The sequence below is a fragment of the Phasianus colchicus genome, chromosome 5 (genome assembly GCF_987193195.1).
Source record: "Phasianus colchicus chromosome 5, bPhaCol1.hap1.1, whole genome shotgun sequence".
NCBI lineage: Eukaryota > Metazoa > Chordata > Aves > Galliformes > Phasianidae > Phasianus > Phasianus colchicus.
Genome location: NC_143440.1, coordinates 19,177,793 through 19,192,515, shown reverse-complemented (window position 1 = coordinate 19,192,515; position 14,723 = coordinate 19,177,793). Strand labels below are relative to the sequence as shown.

The 14,723-nt window shown below is 35.6% G+C and overlaps 1 protein-coding gene across 4 annotated transcripts in view; it reads left to right on the top strand.

Annotated features, from left to right (window-relative positions):
* SHANK2 (SH3 and multiple ankyrin repeat domains 2) overlaps window positions 1–14,723 on the top strand; it is a 351,210-nt gene that overhangs the window by 68,351 nt on the left and 268,136 nt on the right. For all 4 annotated transcript variants that reach the window (XM_090140753.1, XM_090140754.1, XM_031593318.2 and 1 more), the window contains one exon: window positions 367–444. In XM_090140753.1, coding sequence (XP_089996879.1) covers window positions 367–444 — 78 coding nt within the window. The remainder of the gene's footprint in view (window positions 1–366; window positions 445–14,723) is intronic.

The following is a 14,723-nucleotide window of genomic DNA, read 5'->3' as shown; positions in this document are numbered from 1 at the left end:
TATTATATTATTTTAATTAAAATAATTAATTTTAATAATTAATAATTATTAAAAATAATAATATTATTTTAAATGTTAAGCGTGAAACTTTCAAGTTTCTTAAAAAAAATTAATAAGATGTTTACAACTTACTTTCCACTACTTTTTTTTTAAATATAAATTTGCAAGTTATTTCTACTTAACACATTTCAAAGGATGTAAAGCCCCGTTAAAAATACTAAAAATGCTACTTTAGTAACTTCATTTCTTAGACTCGTATACGTATTTGACATTGCTTATCTAAGAAAATACATACCAAATATATCTCATAGCATCAACCTCTCTTCAGGATTGCTATTAAGTAGTTTACTTTTCTACTATTTTCAGGAGAGCTGTGCCAGGGTGCTGCTATTCCGTGGAGCAAACAAGGAGATTAAGAATTACAACAGCCAGTCTCCATTTCAGGTAAAACAAACAAACAAACACACATAAAATAATGAAAATGAATGCCCTTTCTTCCTGCTGCACACCAATGTCTATATATTTTGTAGACATTGGTCACACAACCACACCAACCCACCCCAACAACAATGAAAAACCCCCAGCTTACTTTTCTGTAATGTGGTTTGTGGATTCTTCCTTCCATGGATGTGGTGCCAAAGCACTGGGATATGTTTCAAGGACAGGCTTGGGTTGAGTGCCCTTTCAGTTGAATAGTCATCTCTGTCTCTGCAAAGAAAGTCTTTCTCTGGCTCAGTCAAAATTTGCTAGATGTTTTTTCATTATTGCTTATATTAAAGTACTTTCAGAAAGCTTAATTAAAAAACTAAATGGAAGAAAATTGTCCAAAAGTGTTGCCAGGTATGTCTGACAACCTTAAACCCTTATTTCTGAAGCAGCCTTAATTAGTCTGGTTTTCAGTAAAACATTCATAACACAAACTGGCATGTGAGAAATAGAGATGAAAGCTGCAATGTTTTAAGAAAAAGTAACAGAGAAAAATCTATTCTGCAGAAAAGGGTGCTTCTGGAAGAATGATGGTATAGTGGCACTAAGCGGAACTGTCTTCTTTTGAAACGTATAGGGACCATTTCTCAAAATCAAGTATCTTTAAACAATAAGAAATCCTGATTTACCTTTGCACACTCTGTCTCCCATCACATTCTGGTCCTTAATTAGATAATCTTGGCTTAGAATAATAATAATAATAATAGTAAAAAAAACCACACACACATACACGCAAGTGCCAGAAGAAAGCCACCCACGAAATAAAACACTTTTTCTCTCATTCTTTGACAAATGAAATTGATGGAATATTTGCTATGTCCATGTAGGTCTCTACGTTAGTTTCTCAAAGTTATTAATGCCTGTAAGTATCAGACTCTTTACAAATAACTTGGCCAAATAATCCCACATTTATTTAATTAGTTCTGTAATTTGAAGCTTTTCTGGACATAGTTTGTATCTCTCAAGCTTCAGAATTCTGCCTGCAAATTCCAGCCAGATCATTGTTTTCTCTGGGGATTGTTTTACCCAGACTGGAGGAACAACATATGAATTTAGGGACCATTTTCAGGCTGCTAATAGTTTGACATCTAAATATACTCTAAACACAAATTCACTAAGTTGTAGACAATATTTATCACTGCACCTTATATTTAAAGAGTGATTTAATTGGATGATTAAAAATGGAAAAGAAGAATCTCTAATTTTTCAGTGGGTGAATTCTAGTGTCATTTATTACTTTGAGAGATTAGATTATTTTGTTTTGTATCTGAGATTCACTTTTCCTTTTGTTTTAGGTGATTATGTAGAGAGGTTGGTTGGAAAGCAAAGTAGTTTCTACTTGTCTTCCTCTTTCCACTTAATGCTGCAAATTTGTTACTTTTCCTCTTAAATCATGAAAACACATTGAAAAAAACAGAAAATCTTTGTAAATGCTAGTACTGATGGTTATAGTGCCTCAAGGAGTGAACAGTGACTAGCTAAAACCAAATAAAATTGGAATAGCAAGTGAACACGGGGACAGGAGAAAAAATGTTAAGAGAAGAGACTAATTGTGGAGGTGCACTTGCCCTTAGGGAATAAAATGCTTTTATTTCTTATAATTTATTATATGCTAACACTTCTGATATTTGGGCTTCTTTCACACCCTCTCCTAGTATAAACAGAAAGACTGAAAATTAGGTTGGCTTTGTTCTATTATTTCCTTTTTTTGAGGAAATTGTTTCCATCTTTTTACTTCATTTTGTCTTACTTGTAGGTGTAAGGAATATAAGAGATGATCTAGTTTTTCCAAATGTAGAGAGTAGAGAAACCCTGGTAGCAACATTATAACAAAGCAGCATTAGAATTAATTCTTTGCCATCTGTCTGATGCTGACCCAGTTGATCAGACACCACAAGTGGAGCTGTTATAAAATTATGCAGAATCCCCTTGAGTTAATAGGATTTTGCATACTAAAATTGTTTACTCATGTAATCAGTAGCAAGGAACATTGAAGAATCTCATATGTACATAATGAGAACACTTGTAGCTGCACCTTCTATTCCTTTGAGTAACCTCCATTATGTTCTTTTCTGAAAAGGATTCCTTTAAATTGCTGCTTACAAAATTGATTACATGAAAATTGGTCTTTCCTGTAAATACAAAGTATCCATATATCAATACATGAGTATTTTGCATTCAAGGCCTGCCAAAAATGTATTTATTTTGATGAAAATGAAGAGCATGCTTTGACTTTTGTATCTGGCATTTGTGACAGATGAATGTCCTTTAATTTTACTGCACATTAAAAAAAAAAATAAAATAAAAAAAATGGAGCAAGGAAGTGTTCACGTATTTCCAAACCACAGTGGTGCTTAAAATAAGCATGGGTTTACAAGATCATAAGGAAAAAAGCCAATCCAAGTTAAATTATGTGCCATTAGATTCAGGTATCCCATACTGAGTACTTTGTAGACTTCTCTGCCTGAGATCTAACTGTCTTTTTTACCATTTCACTGTCTAAAAGAATTAGTATTGGAATGACATTGCCAGGTATCAAAGCCTGGAAAACCTTGTGTATGTTTCCTAATTGAATGCATAAGTGTTAATTAGCTACTTTCAAAGAAGCGTGCTTCATCCTGACTGATTGCTCAGATCTATTTAGTAATCAGTACTGAATTCAGTTTGTGTTATCCAGAGTTTAAAGTCTGCTTATGACTGTCAACTGTAGTACCTTTTGCTCATAGGATGTACTCTGCAATAACAGAGTATGGGGCAGAAGAAATTCCAGTGTGTTTTTTTTTTTTTCCTAATAATCAATAATGCTGACAAAAACTATTACATCATCTCTGTTTGTGTTCCGAGTAGATTTGGACAATTCTTGTATCACTGTCCTCAGTATAGGCTTGAGAATCTTTTGCATATTATGTGTTTTGATTAAAAGTGGATAAACAATTACAGTTAAGATGAAACCTGTGCCACATCATTATGTGACACTGTTAGTTCTGTTTGTTAATCACTTCCTTACCCATCATGTCTTGACTGGGTAATCTAAGTACCGTATATGGTAATATTTCTGTGCTAACAGAAGGGATAAATCTATCAGCATTACAGAACTGGAAGTGCTAGCTAATAATATGCTGTGATGTATGTATGAGCAGGTCTGTGCTTTCATTCATAGCACTGAACTTGAATATGCTCTCAGCCATGACTGCTGTAAGTACTACTGATGCCTCCACAGCCATTCATAGCTTCTGACAGAGTTTGCCAAACATGTTTGCCACCATCATATAGTAGTTTGAGTTACAGCTCTCATAAACTGGATAATGAAATGGTTCTGTTCCAAAGTAGGTTTTAAGATTCTAGTGATTGTAGGTGTTTTTTTTCCTGTTAATGTTTCTTTTTTATTACTAAAAATATAGACAGAAGCTTGTTTTTTTTTGACCTTGTGGTTGCTGCAAAGAGATATACTGAAAAACTGCCTAGATGTCCTTTCAAAAAATCCATTATATCTTATCAGGATCCATCCATAGATTAATGTGAAATTTCTTATCTGACAATCATTATTCCAGCAACTCAGAAATATCACTTATCTGGTGTTTACAAGCCATTGATATTGTATTGTGCAAGTTCGAAAGGGCATACACATTGTTTATCATTTTTCTTTCACTTAGCATAAGTCCTGTGTGAATAATTCATATGTTTTCATACTGTCTATAAACACTTTCAAGAGTGTTTAGTTCTATTAGAGCTAATAGAACTAATAACCAGTGTGTTTAAAGCACGTGTTCAAATGTGCTGAGGAATTTGCATTTAGTGATGTTCAGGGCTATATCTAAGGGTGATTTCTCAGATGTACCTTGTTGTTGACCACTGCTGTCTCAAGTCAACACGGTCTTTTAATGTGCAGATATATAGACAGCAGGAAGAACAACCATCTTCCAGTGCAGTTCCACTGCAGGTAGAATTGTTCCTTTCCAATGTCTTGGCTGTGCATCCATTTTCAATTGCTCATATTTTTGCCAGATTTTAATCATTTAAAAAGAAATTTTCTATGTCTGGTTCCTCAGGCTGCATTGTTCAGAAAAACAAAATGATTCAGCTGTTTCTGAGTATGGGTGAAGGAAAACATGTGTTGTTTTTCTCATACTGGAAAACTCTGTTGACCCACCTCTCCTTGTCCCATCTCCCCTGTTGTGGGATGTTGTTTTGTTTTCTTTAATTGCCCTACATGCTGTTAGTGATCTCTGTATTAGTAACACAACAGTGTAAAATGGTTTGCAGCCTGACTCAAATTCAGGGGCTCAGAAACTAGTTGCATATTTGGAAGCTTGTTAGGGGGATACAGATGTGCAGAAAAGGGCACTGGTAAGTAAAAATGGCACTTGAGAACTTGCAAGTGGGTGGAAAAGTTCAGGACTGGCTGAGACAGGCTGAGAGGCAGTGAAAGTTCAGTAAGAGCAAGATAGATAAGGGTCTTAGGAAAACTTCTACCACCAGCGTCAGAAGAAAAAATAAAAATCAGTTCAGGGAAAATGGGGACTGAAAATCTCTGTCCAGTGCCTGAAGAAGTCATTTTTATAAATACAAAGAAACATTAAAGTATGTAACTGTTGTGTTACTGGAATGTAGCAATTAGAAAAGGACTTCTTTTTTTGCTAAGTATTTCTTTTTATTTTTTCATCCTAATTCCTTCCCTAAAGCACCTGTGCAAAGAATGCATCATTGGATATTGCGTGTTACTGGCAAAAGAAGTCTCTTAAAATATCTCTTTTCTCGTGATGCATTCTGCCTTTAGTCAGATCTTGAGCTTATTCCTGTTTTCTTTCTGCTTTGAGTGAAATCATTGAATTTATTGTTGTGTTTGTGTTGACTTATTTTTTTTATCCATGTTTGGCCACTGATTAGTTACATTTTGTTTTGCAGTACAGAAATAACAGGTAAAAGACAATCTGCCATAGAAAAGTACACAATCTAGTTCACACTACTCAATATTTGAATATTGATGTAAAAAATTCAAAGATGTAATCATGTTTAATAATTGTGGTAGAAGAAAGTATGTTTTCAACTGCGCACAAGTGATGATACAAGAATAGAATGCTACATGAAATTACATATGCATACTCACCATCATTTTCATAAGAAGAGATTATAAAATTAAAAAAAAAGGTCTCATGGTGATACACCCAGATGCAAACAATGATTAGTTATGACATGTTTTCTCATCATTTACCTTGAAGTGCTATTTATAGAAGAACACATGTTCTCATTTGAGAAAAAGGATTTTTGGGAATCCTGTACATCACCTCCAGCATATTTATGCCTTTGTGCTGATATGGTATCTGCTATAATATTAGGGGAATTGTTGCCAAATGAAAATATACCTGAGAATAGCTGGAATAGAAGATGTTCCCATTAACACTTCCAAGAGAAAAGTGCTCAGTGGGAAGCTAGAAGTTACCTAGGTTGTCAGTAGATTTACTGCTGTTGTTGATTTTGAGGCATTGACAAGCTGGTAGACAAAAGCTTCTCCTTGCTTGTGCATGAAGCACAATTACCAAAGGTCAGTATTTAGTTCATTATACAGTTGGTGACAACAAAGCAAAATGTCGAATGCTCACTGAGAATGTGGGACAGCAAAGAAGCACTGCTTTTGTAACAGAAACTGAAAATTGGGACCTCAGCCCAAAAGGCAGGGAGCACTCAATATTTCATTGGCCAGAAATGGTGAGAAGGAAACCTTTTTCCTTCTCCTTAGCCACAAACCCTGCATGTACATCTTTTGCTAATACTTTTTCCTGGTTTGGATAAGTTGAATTTGGGAAGAGATACAGGAGCAGAATAATATACACACGTATGTAATGGGATTAAAATCCATTCCTCTTGGCTAATCACTCTCCTCTGTCTTTGTCATTTTTCAGAAAAGGGGACAAATTGAAGTAATGTGGTAAAACACAAATTAAATTATGTGATCATCTTGTATCGCAAAAGACAAAATATTGCCACACTTGGAGGTACTTAAAAATACTTACAGCACGGTATATCTTCTAAAACAAAACAAAAAAACAATTGTGCAGCAACATCAGCTTTTGTGGCTGCAAACTTATGGAGGAGTGTCCATGAGCTGATTCTTTATACTGCACTCTGTGTGCGATTCCACACCTCTTTATCATCCCCTTTGTGCTTTCTCTTCCTGCTCAGGCAGGAGCTGAAGTGCCTCAGGTGTCTGTCCATGCACCAATATTTCACTGGGAAGCAAAGTGTCCCTGAGGTAGCTAGGAGCCAATCTGTTTGTTTGTTTCCACCAAATGGATAAACTTCAAAAAGCTGAGAAGCAGCTGAAACTAGGTTATAAAAGAGAACAAATTAAGCAAACTAAATTGTAAGGGTCACTACCAGTTCTTGCCTCCAAGTGAGAGATGCTGGTGTGCAGTGCAGACGTGATGAGCTGTCATGGGGAAGGTTGCAGGAGGTAATGTAGATCTCTGTAATTTTAATTTAATTATACAGTTTTGATAGCCAGACTGAATATTGCTCTTATTATTTTATTCATACTATCTCCTACAAGAGAAGGCAGCAAGGGTAAGTTCTCACCTGGCTGGACTGTAACTGAGCAGTCGCTCGTATCTTGTCTTATCCTTGTAAAAAGGTCGGCTGTGCCGAACTCTATATATTTTTGTTGTTGATTTAAAGAGCACAGTAATCTTGTCATTGGAAAATATTCATTTAATTGTTGTATCTATAAGGAGCTGCTTTTGCATTTTCCTTTCTTTTAGGCAGATTTTGTGTCTCCAGCTCATCAGAAAAGCTCTAAAACAATCCTAAGACCATGAATGATGAACATGATTAATATAAAATATCCATTTATATGAATTGCATTGTTGCCAGGCTTTTACATGTATTGAAGTGGAAATGATAGATGCTGTATAAACTCCCAGAGAGTGATAGGTAGCAAGTATTTATCTCTCAGTATTCCTATAGAAAAGTGCATTATATCAGACTCTGCTTTAGATTTAACTGTGGGAGAAATGAGCGATGCCGTTCTCCTGTGACTTTTTGATTCCTGTTCCTGTGTGTGTGGTATAAAGACAGTTAAACTGTATGGGAAATCTGTTCCACAAGCAATAGGTAAGCATGCTTACAGTAATCTGCTACATGTAAAGTTTTCTTACTCTTAACAATAGTGTGTTATTTTGAGATGTTAATACTATTCAGTTTCTCTATTAAATATATAATACATTATTAGACTTAGAGCAAAGCTGTGATCTGCATGTAAAAGCTCTATGATGCTGATCAAATTTCAGAGAAGCTGAAATTTCTCCACGTAGGCAGAGACCACTTCTGCCTTGATGTTCAAGATGCCCAGTGATGTCCTGCTGTTCACCTCTGCCTGCTTGCATCTGAACAGACTGTCACAGCCAGTGCTTCGATTTGGGGGAAACAATGTGTTCTTGCAGGCTGAGCTGAGTCCTTGCCTGGATCATGGGCACCTTAGGTCCATAAATACCAGTTAATGATTATGGCTCTGATGTGCTGGTGTGATCTCTTGCTTTCACATGAATATACAGGCTGTTTGCTGTTAATTTCTGATAATATCCACGTGAGTTCTTGTTGTTTATAAAATGAAGTGCCTCTGGGATGACTGAGCATCTTCTTGCACTGCCCTTTGGAGAGTGCTTGTGTCGAGCAGTTGGCATATGCTGCATCCCCATGTCCATCCTCATCAGCGCATGTTGTGGCATTGGCCTTTACTGCTGTTTCCAGAGGTTTTGTTGTAGCTAACTCGTTGAGTTTGGAATTAATCCACCAAATGTATTAGGTAAGATAATAATCATACTTTACTAGCTTGGTGCATTTAGCCCTAAGGGCTTTCAAAAAGCATTTTTGTCAGTTTGGTGTAGCAGTTTAAACAACACTGTGTTATTAAACAGTGCTGTTTGCAGAACTGAATTCCATAAGCTCTTTTTGCTGTGAAATAGTGAGCAGCATCTTTTGCCTCCTGTGGCTAGGAAGACATTTTTTCTGAAAGTACTTTGGAAAGTAGCTTCTAATATAGTATGTTTTGACTTTTCTATGAGGAAAGCCTGTGTTCAGAGGTGAAAGCACTTGCAGCAGGGCACATCTTTACACCCTTAGCTAAATTTTCTGTATAACCCAACATTTACTGTGATTTCAAGGAAAGCAAAATCCAGCACACAGCATGCTTTCTCAGTCTTTTTTTTCCTAAAAGACTTCTGCTGAAGAAGATTACATGTCATGGCTTTCTGATTTAGCATATTATTGGGGAGAAAAAAAGAAAATTAAATCAATTTTATTACTGGCTGTGCCTTATCTGATTCATCTCATTCTGCAACCTGGCTCTATCTGCTTTCAATAAACACTCCTTTGGAATTGCTACTCAACCATGTAGCAGTAATGGGGATTATGCAATAATTGGCTTCTGATGGCTCTTTCCAGCCTGATCTAGATTTCCTCATGGAAAGCATCTGTAATTGTAAATGCATGTATCACCCTGTCTGCTTTTTCTTTCTTATATTAATAATTAAAACGCAAGTGTAGAAAAGTGCATCTTGCTTGAGAATGACTTGCTAGGTGGCATTTTAGCAGAGAAGCAGAAGAAAGATGTACATATTTTTTGTTCCTTGTAAGACAGAAATATTAGATTTCCTAATACACACAGTGACCAAGGAAGTGCAGTCTGTATAAAACAGGGCAACCTAAAAATATCAGTTATTTCTCATCTAAGGAAATAGAAGGAAATAAAAGAGTGACATGAAGCGGTGAAATTGTGCCTGGGATGAATTCACCAGCACATTCCTTTTTTTGCAGCCTGACATGTTTCATGGTAACTTTAGCTGACTTGCCGGCATATTCAGTTCAACACTTCCTGGCAAGCTGGTTATTGCATAACTCTGGATCCTTTTGTCATAGCAGTTAAGTTTGCATTTCAAAGCTGAGAGAGTGAGATGATTTAGAAGCAATTTGCTTGCAAGTTGTGAGGAAAGGACTTACATTCTTTAATCTTGGTTTCCATGCAGAGTTAGCTTAATCTGAAGGTTTTTAGTCATGGCTTATTCATGAGTAAGAGTAGTTAAGTTTTAAGAACATAGTTGTGCATTTTCTTGAAAGGATATTGTACTTTTTAATTTACTTTTAAAATCATATTAAAGTTGCTGGAAAATGAGCTTGGCTGCATAACGGCACTTTAGGTGTTCAGCCACCATAGAACCTTGCTAAAGCAGAACTTAGAACAAAATGAGGGGTTTCAATGTAATAGTCTTCTCTTAACTTTGACTTGAATTCCCTGTGCTCATCAACTGTGGCACTGTTTTGTGGCCACTGTGTGTAACTACCAGAAACCATAGGATCTGTGAAATCTGCAAGCAAAACCAGCATTTTAGCAAAGAAAATGTACTTTTACATTTGCAGTGTTCTTTTTTTGATAATAGCTGGGTATATGCATATGTATTGAATGTCCATTGTTATATAACTGAATATTTGCTTGGTTTTTAAATTTTAATTACACAAAGGCATTTAGGGTAAAATCCTAGTTCCTTGAAGTTGATAAAAGTGGATGGAATGGAAATGTGTTCCCTGTACCTTGCTCAAGATTGTTTCAAAGCCATGTTGCTAAATCTTTCTTATGATATATTATACTTCATATGGTTGCTTTTAATTAATGTTACCTAATTTTAGCACTTAGCACTATTTTTATTTCTTTTAAGTCATGTGAAATCGAAAACTGCATTGAAACAAATAACTGCAAAGTCTTTAGCTACCGATGATTATTGTAATTTGCTGCTGCTGAAAGCAAAGCAAAAAGAGTTTTAGGTGACAGAAATCTTGCTTTAGTAGATACGATTGTAATTTTGTAACCTGTGAGAGAGGTTCAGGACGTCTTTCTATTCTCTACTGTACAGCTGCTGTGAAAGTCTTTTTGACATTGCCTAGCAGGACGTGAAGCTTTTCCCACCCATTTTCGGACACTAGGATATAAAAAATGCTTTCATCTTAGTGCTGCAATGCAGCAGTACTTGAAGTTTTAAAGTCAAGTCTTTGATTACTGTTAATGAATAGTCAGGGCACCAGGTGGCTCTCACCCAGGAAGCTGCATGGAGAGCTTTAAGACGTTCGTAAAGGATGCTGGTACCCAGCACCGCAGACCTGCGCACTGCCGTGCGATGGGAAGCATGAATCCTGTGACCTTAACACTGAGGCAAAGTAATCATTGCAAGCCTTTGTTTAAACGGTGCTAAAATGATCAAGGGAATGATGAAGAGCCTCAAAGAAACATTGGCCCTTGCCCATAATTTATATTTTCAGATGCTAAAACTAGTTGTTGAGCAAATGCAAGGTATCTATTTTAAGATACTGCATGTCAATATCTGACTACAGATGGCTCCATGAATCATAGTTGGAAGAAGGAAAATGTTAGACACTAAGATTTTGTTGCTAAGAGATTTTTGTACACAGTATGCTAACATGTGCTGGCAAATTTGGGAACAGTAGCAGCAACATGCTTTTGGAGAAAAAAAATTCAGTGGTGAAGAAACTGTCTTCAAAGGACTATTTAAAGGATAGTAACATTATTGTGCTTTGTTGTATCAAGAACTGATGAAGATGAAATTGTCTTTCAAGCAGATAATATACAGAAAACATCCAAAAGGTAAAGCTAATCCTGCTATCCAATGAAATAGAAAGCAGGGACTAGAAGAAAAAAGGAAAAAAAAATATACTGTACTTCGGGTTTTAAATTAAGCAAATTTCAAGAAAATTAAAGATATTGCTGATGTTTTGCCATCTACTGGACAACAGTTATATTAATATACAATGTTAATTCCTTTCTAAATCAAAAATACTGGACTTGTTTTACATTCTGTAATTGTATCAGTTAAGAATTATATTCTGTCCAGGACAAAAGCATATATGAAAATGCTGAGTATAATTTTTTACTTGTATTCTGTAATAACACCATAGAGCAATTTTAGTAAAACTGCCAGTATTTTATTGACCTGGCAGAGAGGTAGGATATTTCTGCACTTAATATAGTCTTTACTGACTGTTATGTGAAGAGAAGAAAATTAAGTTTTACTTCTTTGCTTCTTCTGTATGTATATATTTTACACCTTTTTTCAGTGTTTTGCTGAAACTTGAAAACAAATTGTATCTGAAAGAAAATTTCAAATTTCAGTATTCTTTTAGTGCTCTTTCTCTCTTTGAATAAAACTTTTCACAATTCTTATGTGTTTTCAGAAAAAAATTACCTTTACATATAAATATAAAATTCTCATAGTAAAGTATGCTTCTAACATATTTCTAATTATGTGTATTATATCTGAACTTCAAAGCTGTTTACTTTTTATTCAAGGTTTTGTAGTGTAAATGTAAAGATGTACCTCCATAAGGTGAATATATATATCTTCTTGAGGTTGTGTTTCATGTCATCCATCTTAAGTGTAGTCAGGAGCGCTATTAGAAAAGAACATGGAATAGTGATATTAATAGCATATAGAACAAGTGTTTAGTTGTGTTGTATGATGAGGTGAACTAAAAAGCTTCATTTAATTTTATTTTGCCTCATAGCCTCAAACTTAAGAGTCAACTGTAATCAATACAACTATAAAATATGGGATGGTGCTTTGCCCTTTGAGCTTGGAAGGTAAAATATTGAATTCATGATTATTCAGCATATCTATTTTAGATTATATAGTTATTGCAACCGCATAGAATTTTCCAGCTGGTTCAGAAAATAAGAATTTTTGCTCTATTTATTGAATTCTTAATGTCTTCTCTACCTGAAAATAGCTAAGGCTGTTATATTTTGCAAAGATATTACAAAATAATATATTTCTAAAGGAAAATGATTTCTAGATATGTCTTTGTATTTATTGAATAAATTAACGTATCTTAATGTTAAAAGCTCTCTTAAACTGGGCAAGAAACCAATAATGCTTGATAAGTACATTTTTCTCCCACACCTATGGGAAAGAAATTCAGAATACAGATTGCTTCATGCTTTTCCAAGCCAAACTCCATCTGTACCACTGAGGATAGTTCTAAAATCTACGTGCTGCTCATGTACGAGAGCAACTAATGCATATCAATTTAAGATTTCTTTCCAAGTCCACAGCGTGCTATGTGATTTTTGTGTCACTATTTATCAGGAATATAACCTCATTGTGCAATGTGCAGCACGGGCATGCATGCTCATACATGAGAGCAAGGGTTTCCCACTTAAGAACCTGAATTTAAGATTCCAACATTGTTGTGGATGAATAATGAAATGGTGCACAGTGACAGCCTTCAAAGTGGCTTTAAACTCTGAGAAGCCTTTACCTCTTCATTTCATTAGGGATGGCTTTTCTGTCAGGTGGACGTGATAGAAATACGTTGAACTACATTTCCTTTTCAGTGCCCAACAGTAAGCAACATTTTAACTTCATACTGAATTGTAGAGGTATCATATTTGTGTGCAAAGATTGTGATTATAATGCAGAGGTTTAGAGATCACTATGCTGTTGGATCTTTTTTTTTTCTCCTATTTTTTTTATTTTATATTTCAGGTACTTTCCGTGAGTTGTTGGCATGCTTTTTTGTCTAGAAATTTGTTCATTAAAAATGGTAACATTTCGATTATATTTAATATGCAGAGATTAAGTCACAATTAAGAGACATGCAAGAGCTCCTCGAGCAGTCTCTTTGTTAAGAAGGTGATCCTAACAATTCCTTCCAAAGGTACTTGGGATAATTTCTCACCAGTCTCCACTGTGAATCCTATTGCTTACACCTTAGTGGTATAATAAGTTATAATTTTATGTCTATTAAGTCTATGATTTGAGTGGAAGGCAATTTCTGGAGAACCTTATTGCTGGATTGTATCATCTTCTCCTTCCATTTCCACCTGGAGATAGGTGAATGCAGTGTACGTAGACCCTAGAGTAGCTTTTATGTTGCATTTATTTCTCTTCCTTGCCTGAGTAACGACTGAGACTGAGCAAAGTCTCTTTTTGTTCTGGGATGGAGCTATCTCCTTTAATGTACAGTGCCATACCTGAGCTCATTGCTATTTCAAGATTTCTTGAAAGACTATCATTTAGTGAGCACTGCTGGATAGCAGAGACAATGCAAGGGTGAAACATCAGCTCTGAAAGAAAGAATAATGAAATGTGCTTTCATCAGGGAAGTGAAATTGTCTGGAAAAGAAGGGGAGAAAAGCAGGTGGGGAGTGCTAGCTGTTTTATCATGAACTGCTTATGGTGAATTGCAGCTACAAATGTGCAGCACAAAAAGCTTCCTCCACTCTCCATTTAGGCAGAGCATTTTAAAGCTTTGTCTCACCTGGTCTAAGATTTAAGCATGTGGGAAAGGAAGTGCAGCAGCCTTGACTGAGAGTGAAACATAAGTGAAATGTGAGATGCTCTCCCCATTTCCATGTAGAAACTCTGTCAAAGTTCGTTGGCTGGACATTAATAGGGGACAACTTCAATTTCTCCTTTTTTTAAAAATTCTTTTTTTTATTGTGGAGAGTAATTTGTTTCTAAGAGTAATAATGTAATATAGCTGTTGTGCTTGCCTTTCAGGGACTAACCTATAAAGCTCTAAAATTGTATTTGCTAACAGGCTACAAAGATCTTACTCTAATTTAATATAATCTCTACCTGTGATACATTTCAGGAGCAGGAAAAAACCAATTGTGAAAGGTTAGTGACAGGTAAAGTGTATATATAATTTCCAATTTCCCAAAAGGAACAAAGAACTGCATGAATTAAAATCCAAAAAATCTAAATGCTTGAGGGTAAGTAATTGATGTATCGACAGCTGCAGTTTTCATGCTGAAAAGAGAGCCTTTTGTGAGACAGTACTTGCTAGAGTTTGAAAGCCTTTATGAATCTCTTTCATGCTGAAACCTGTCTCTGGACATCTACCAGGTTCCAATATATATACAGAGTAGACTTATTAGCCTTCATTTAAACTAAATTTCTTTGGGGAACAAGATTCAGGAAAGCAGAACTAAACCAGATGCTTCAAATCTTTGATTTCTGAACTGACTTCTGAAAGCCAACCTAAAAACTGCCTGTATCTGGAAGGATCTTTTATTGCTGTAAGTAACAGAAAACCAGAAGATGAAAATAATGCTGTGCCAGGAGAAAGAAGCACCCTGCCTCCCAGTTAGACTTTTATTCTCACAGCATATGTCTGGACCAGCAGTCACGGGGTGTCCTGTCCTCTGCCTGCTCCCTACCACACCCTAAAGCATC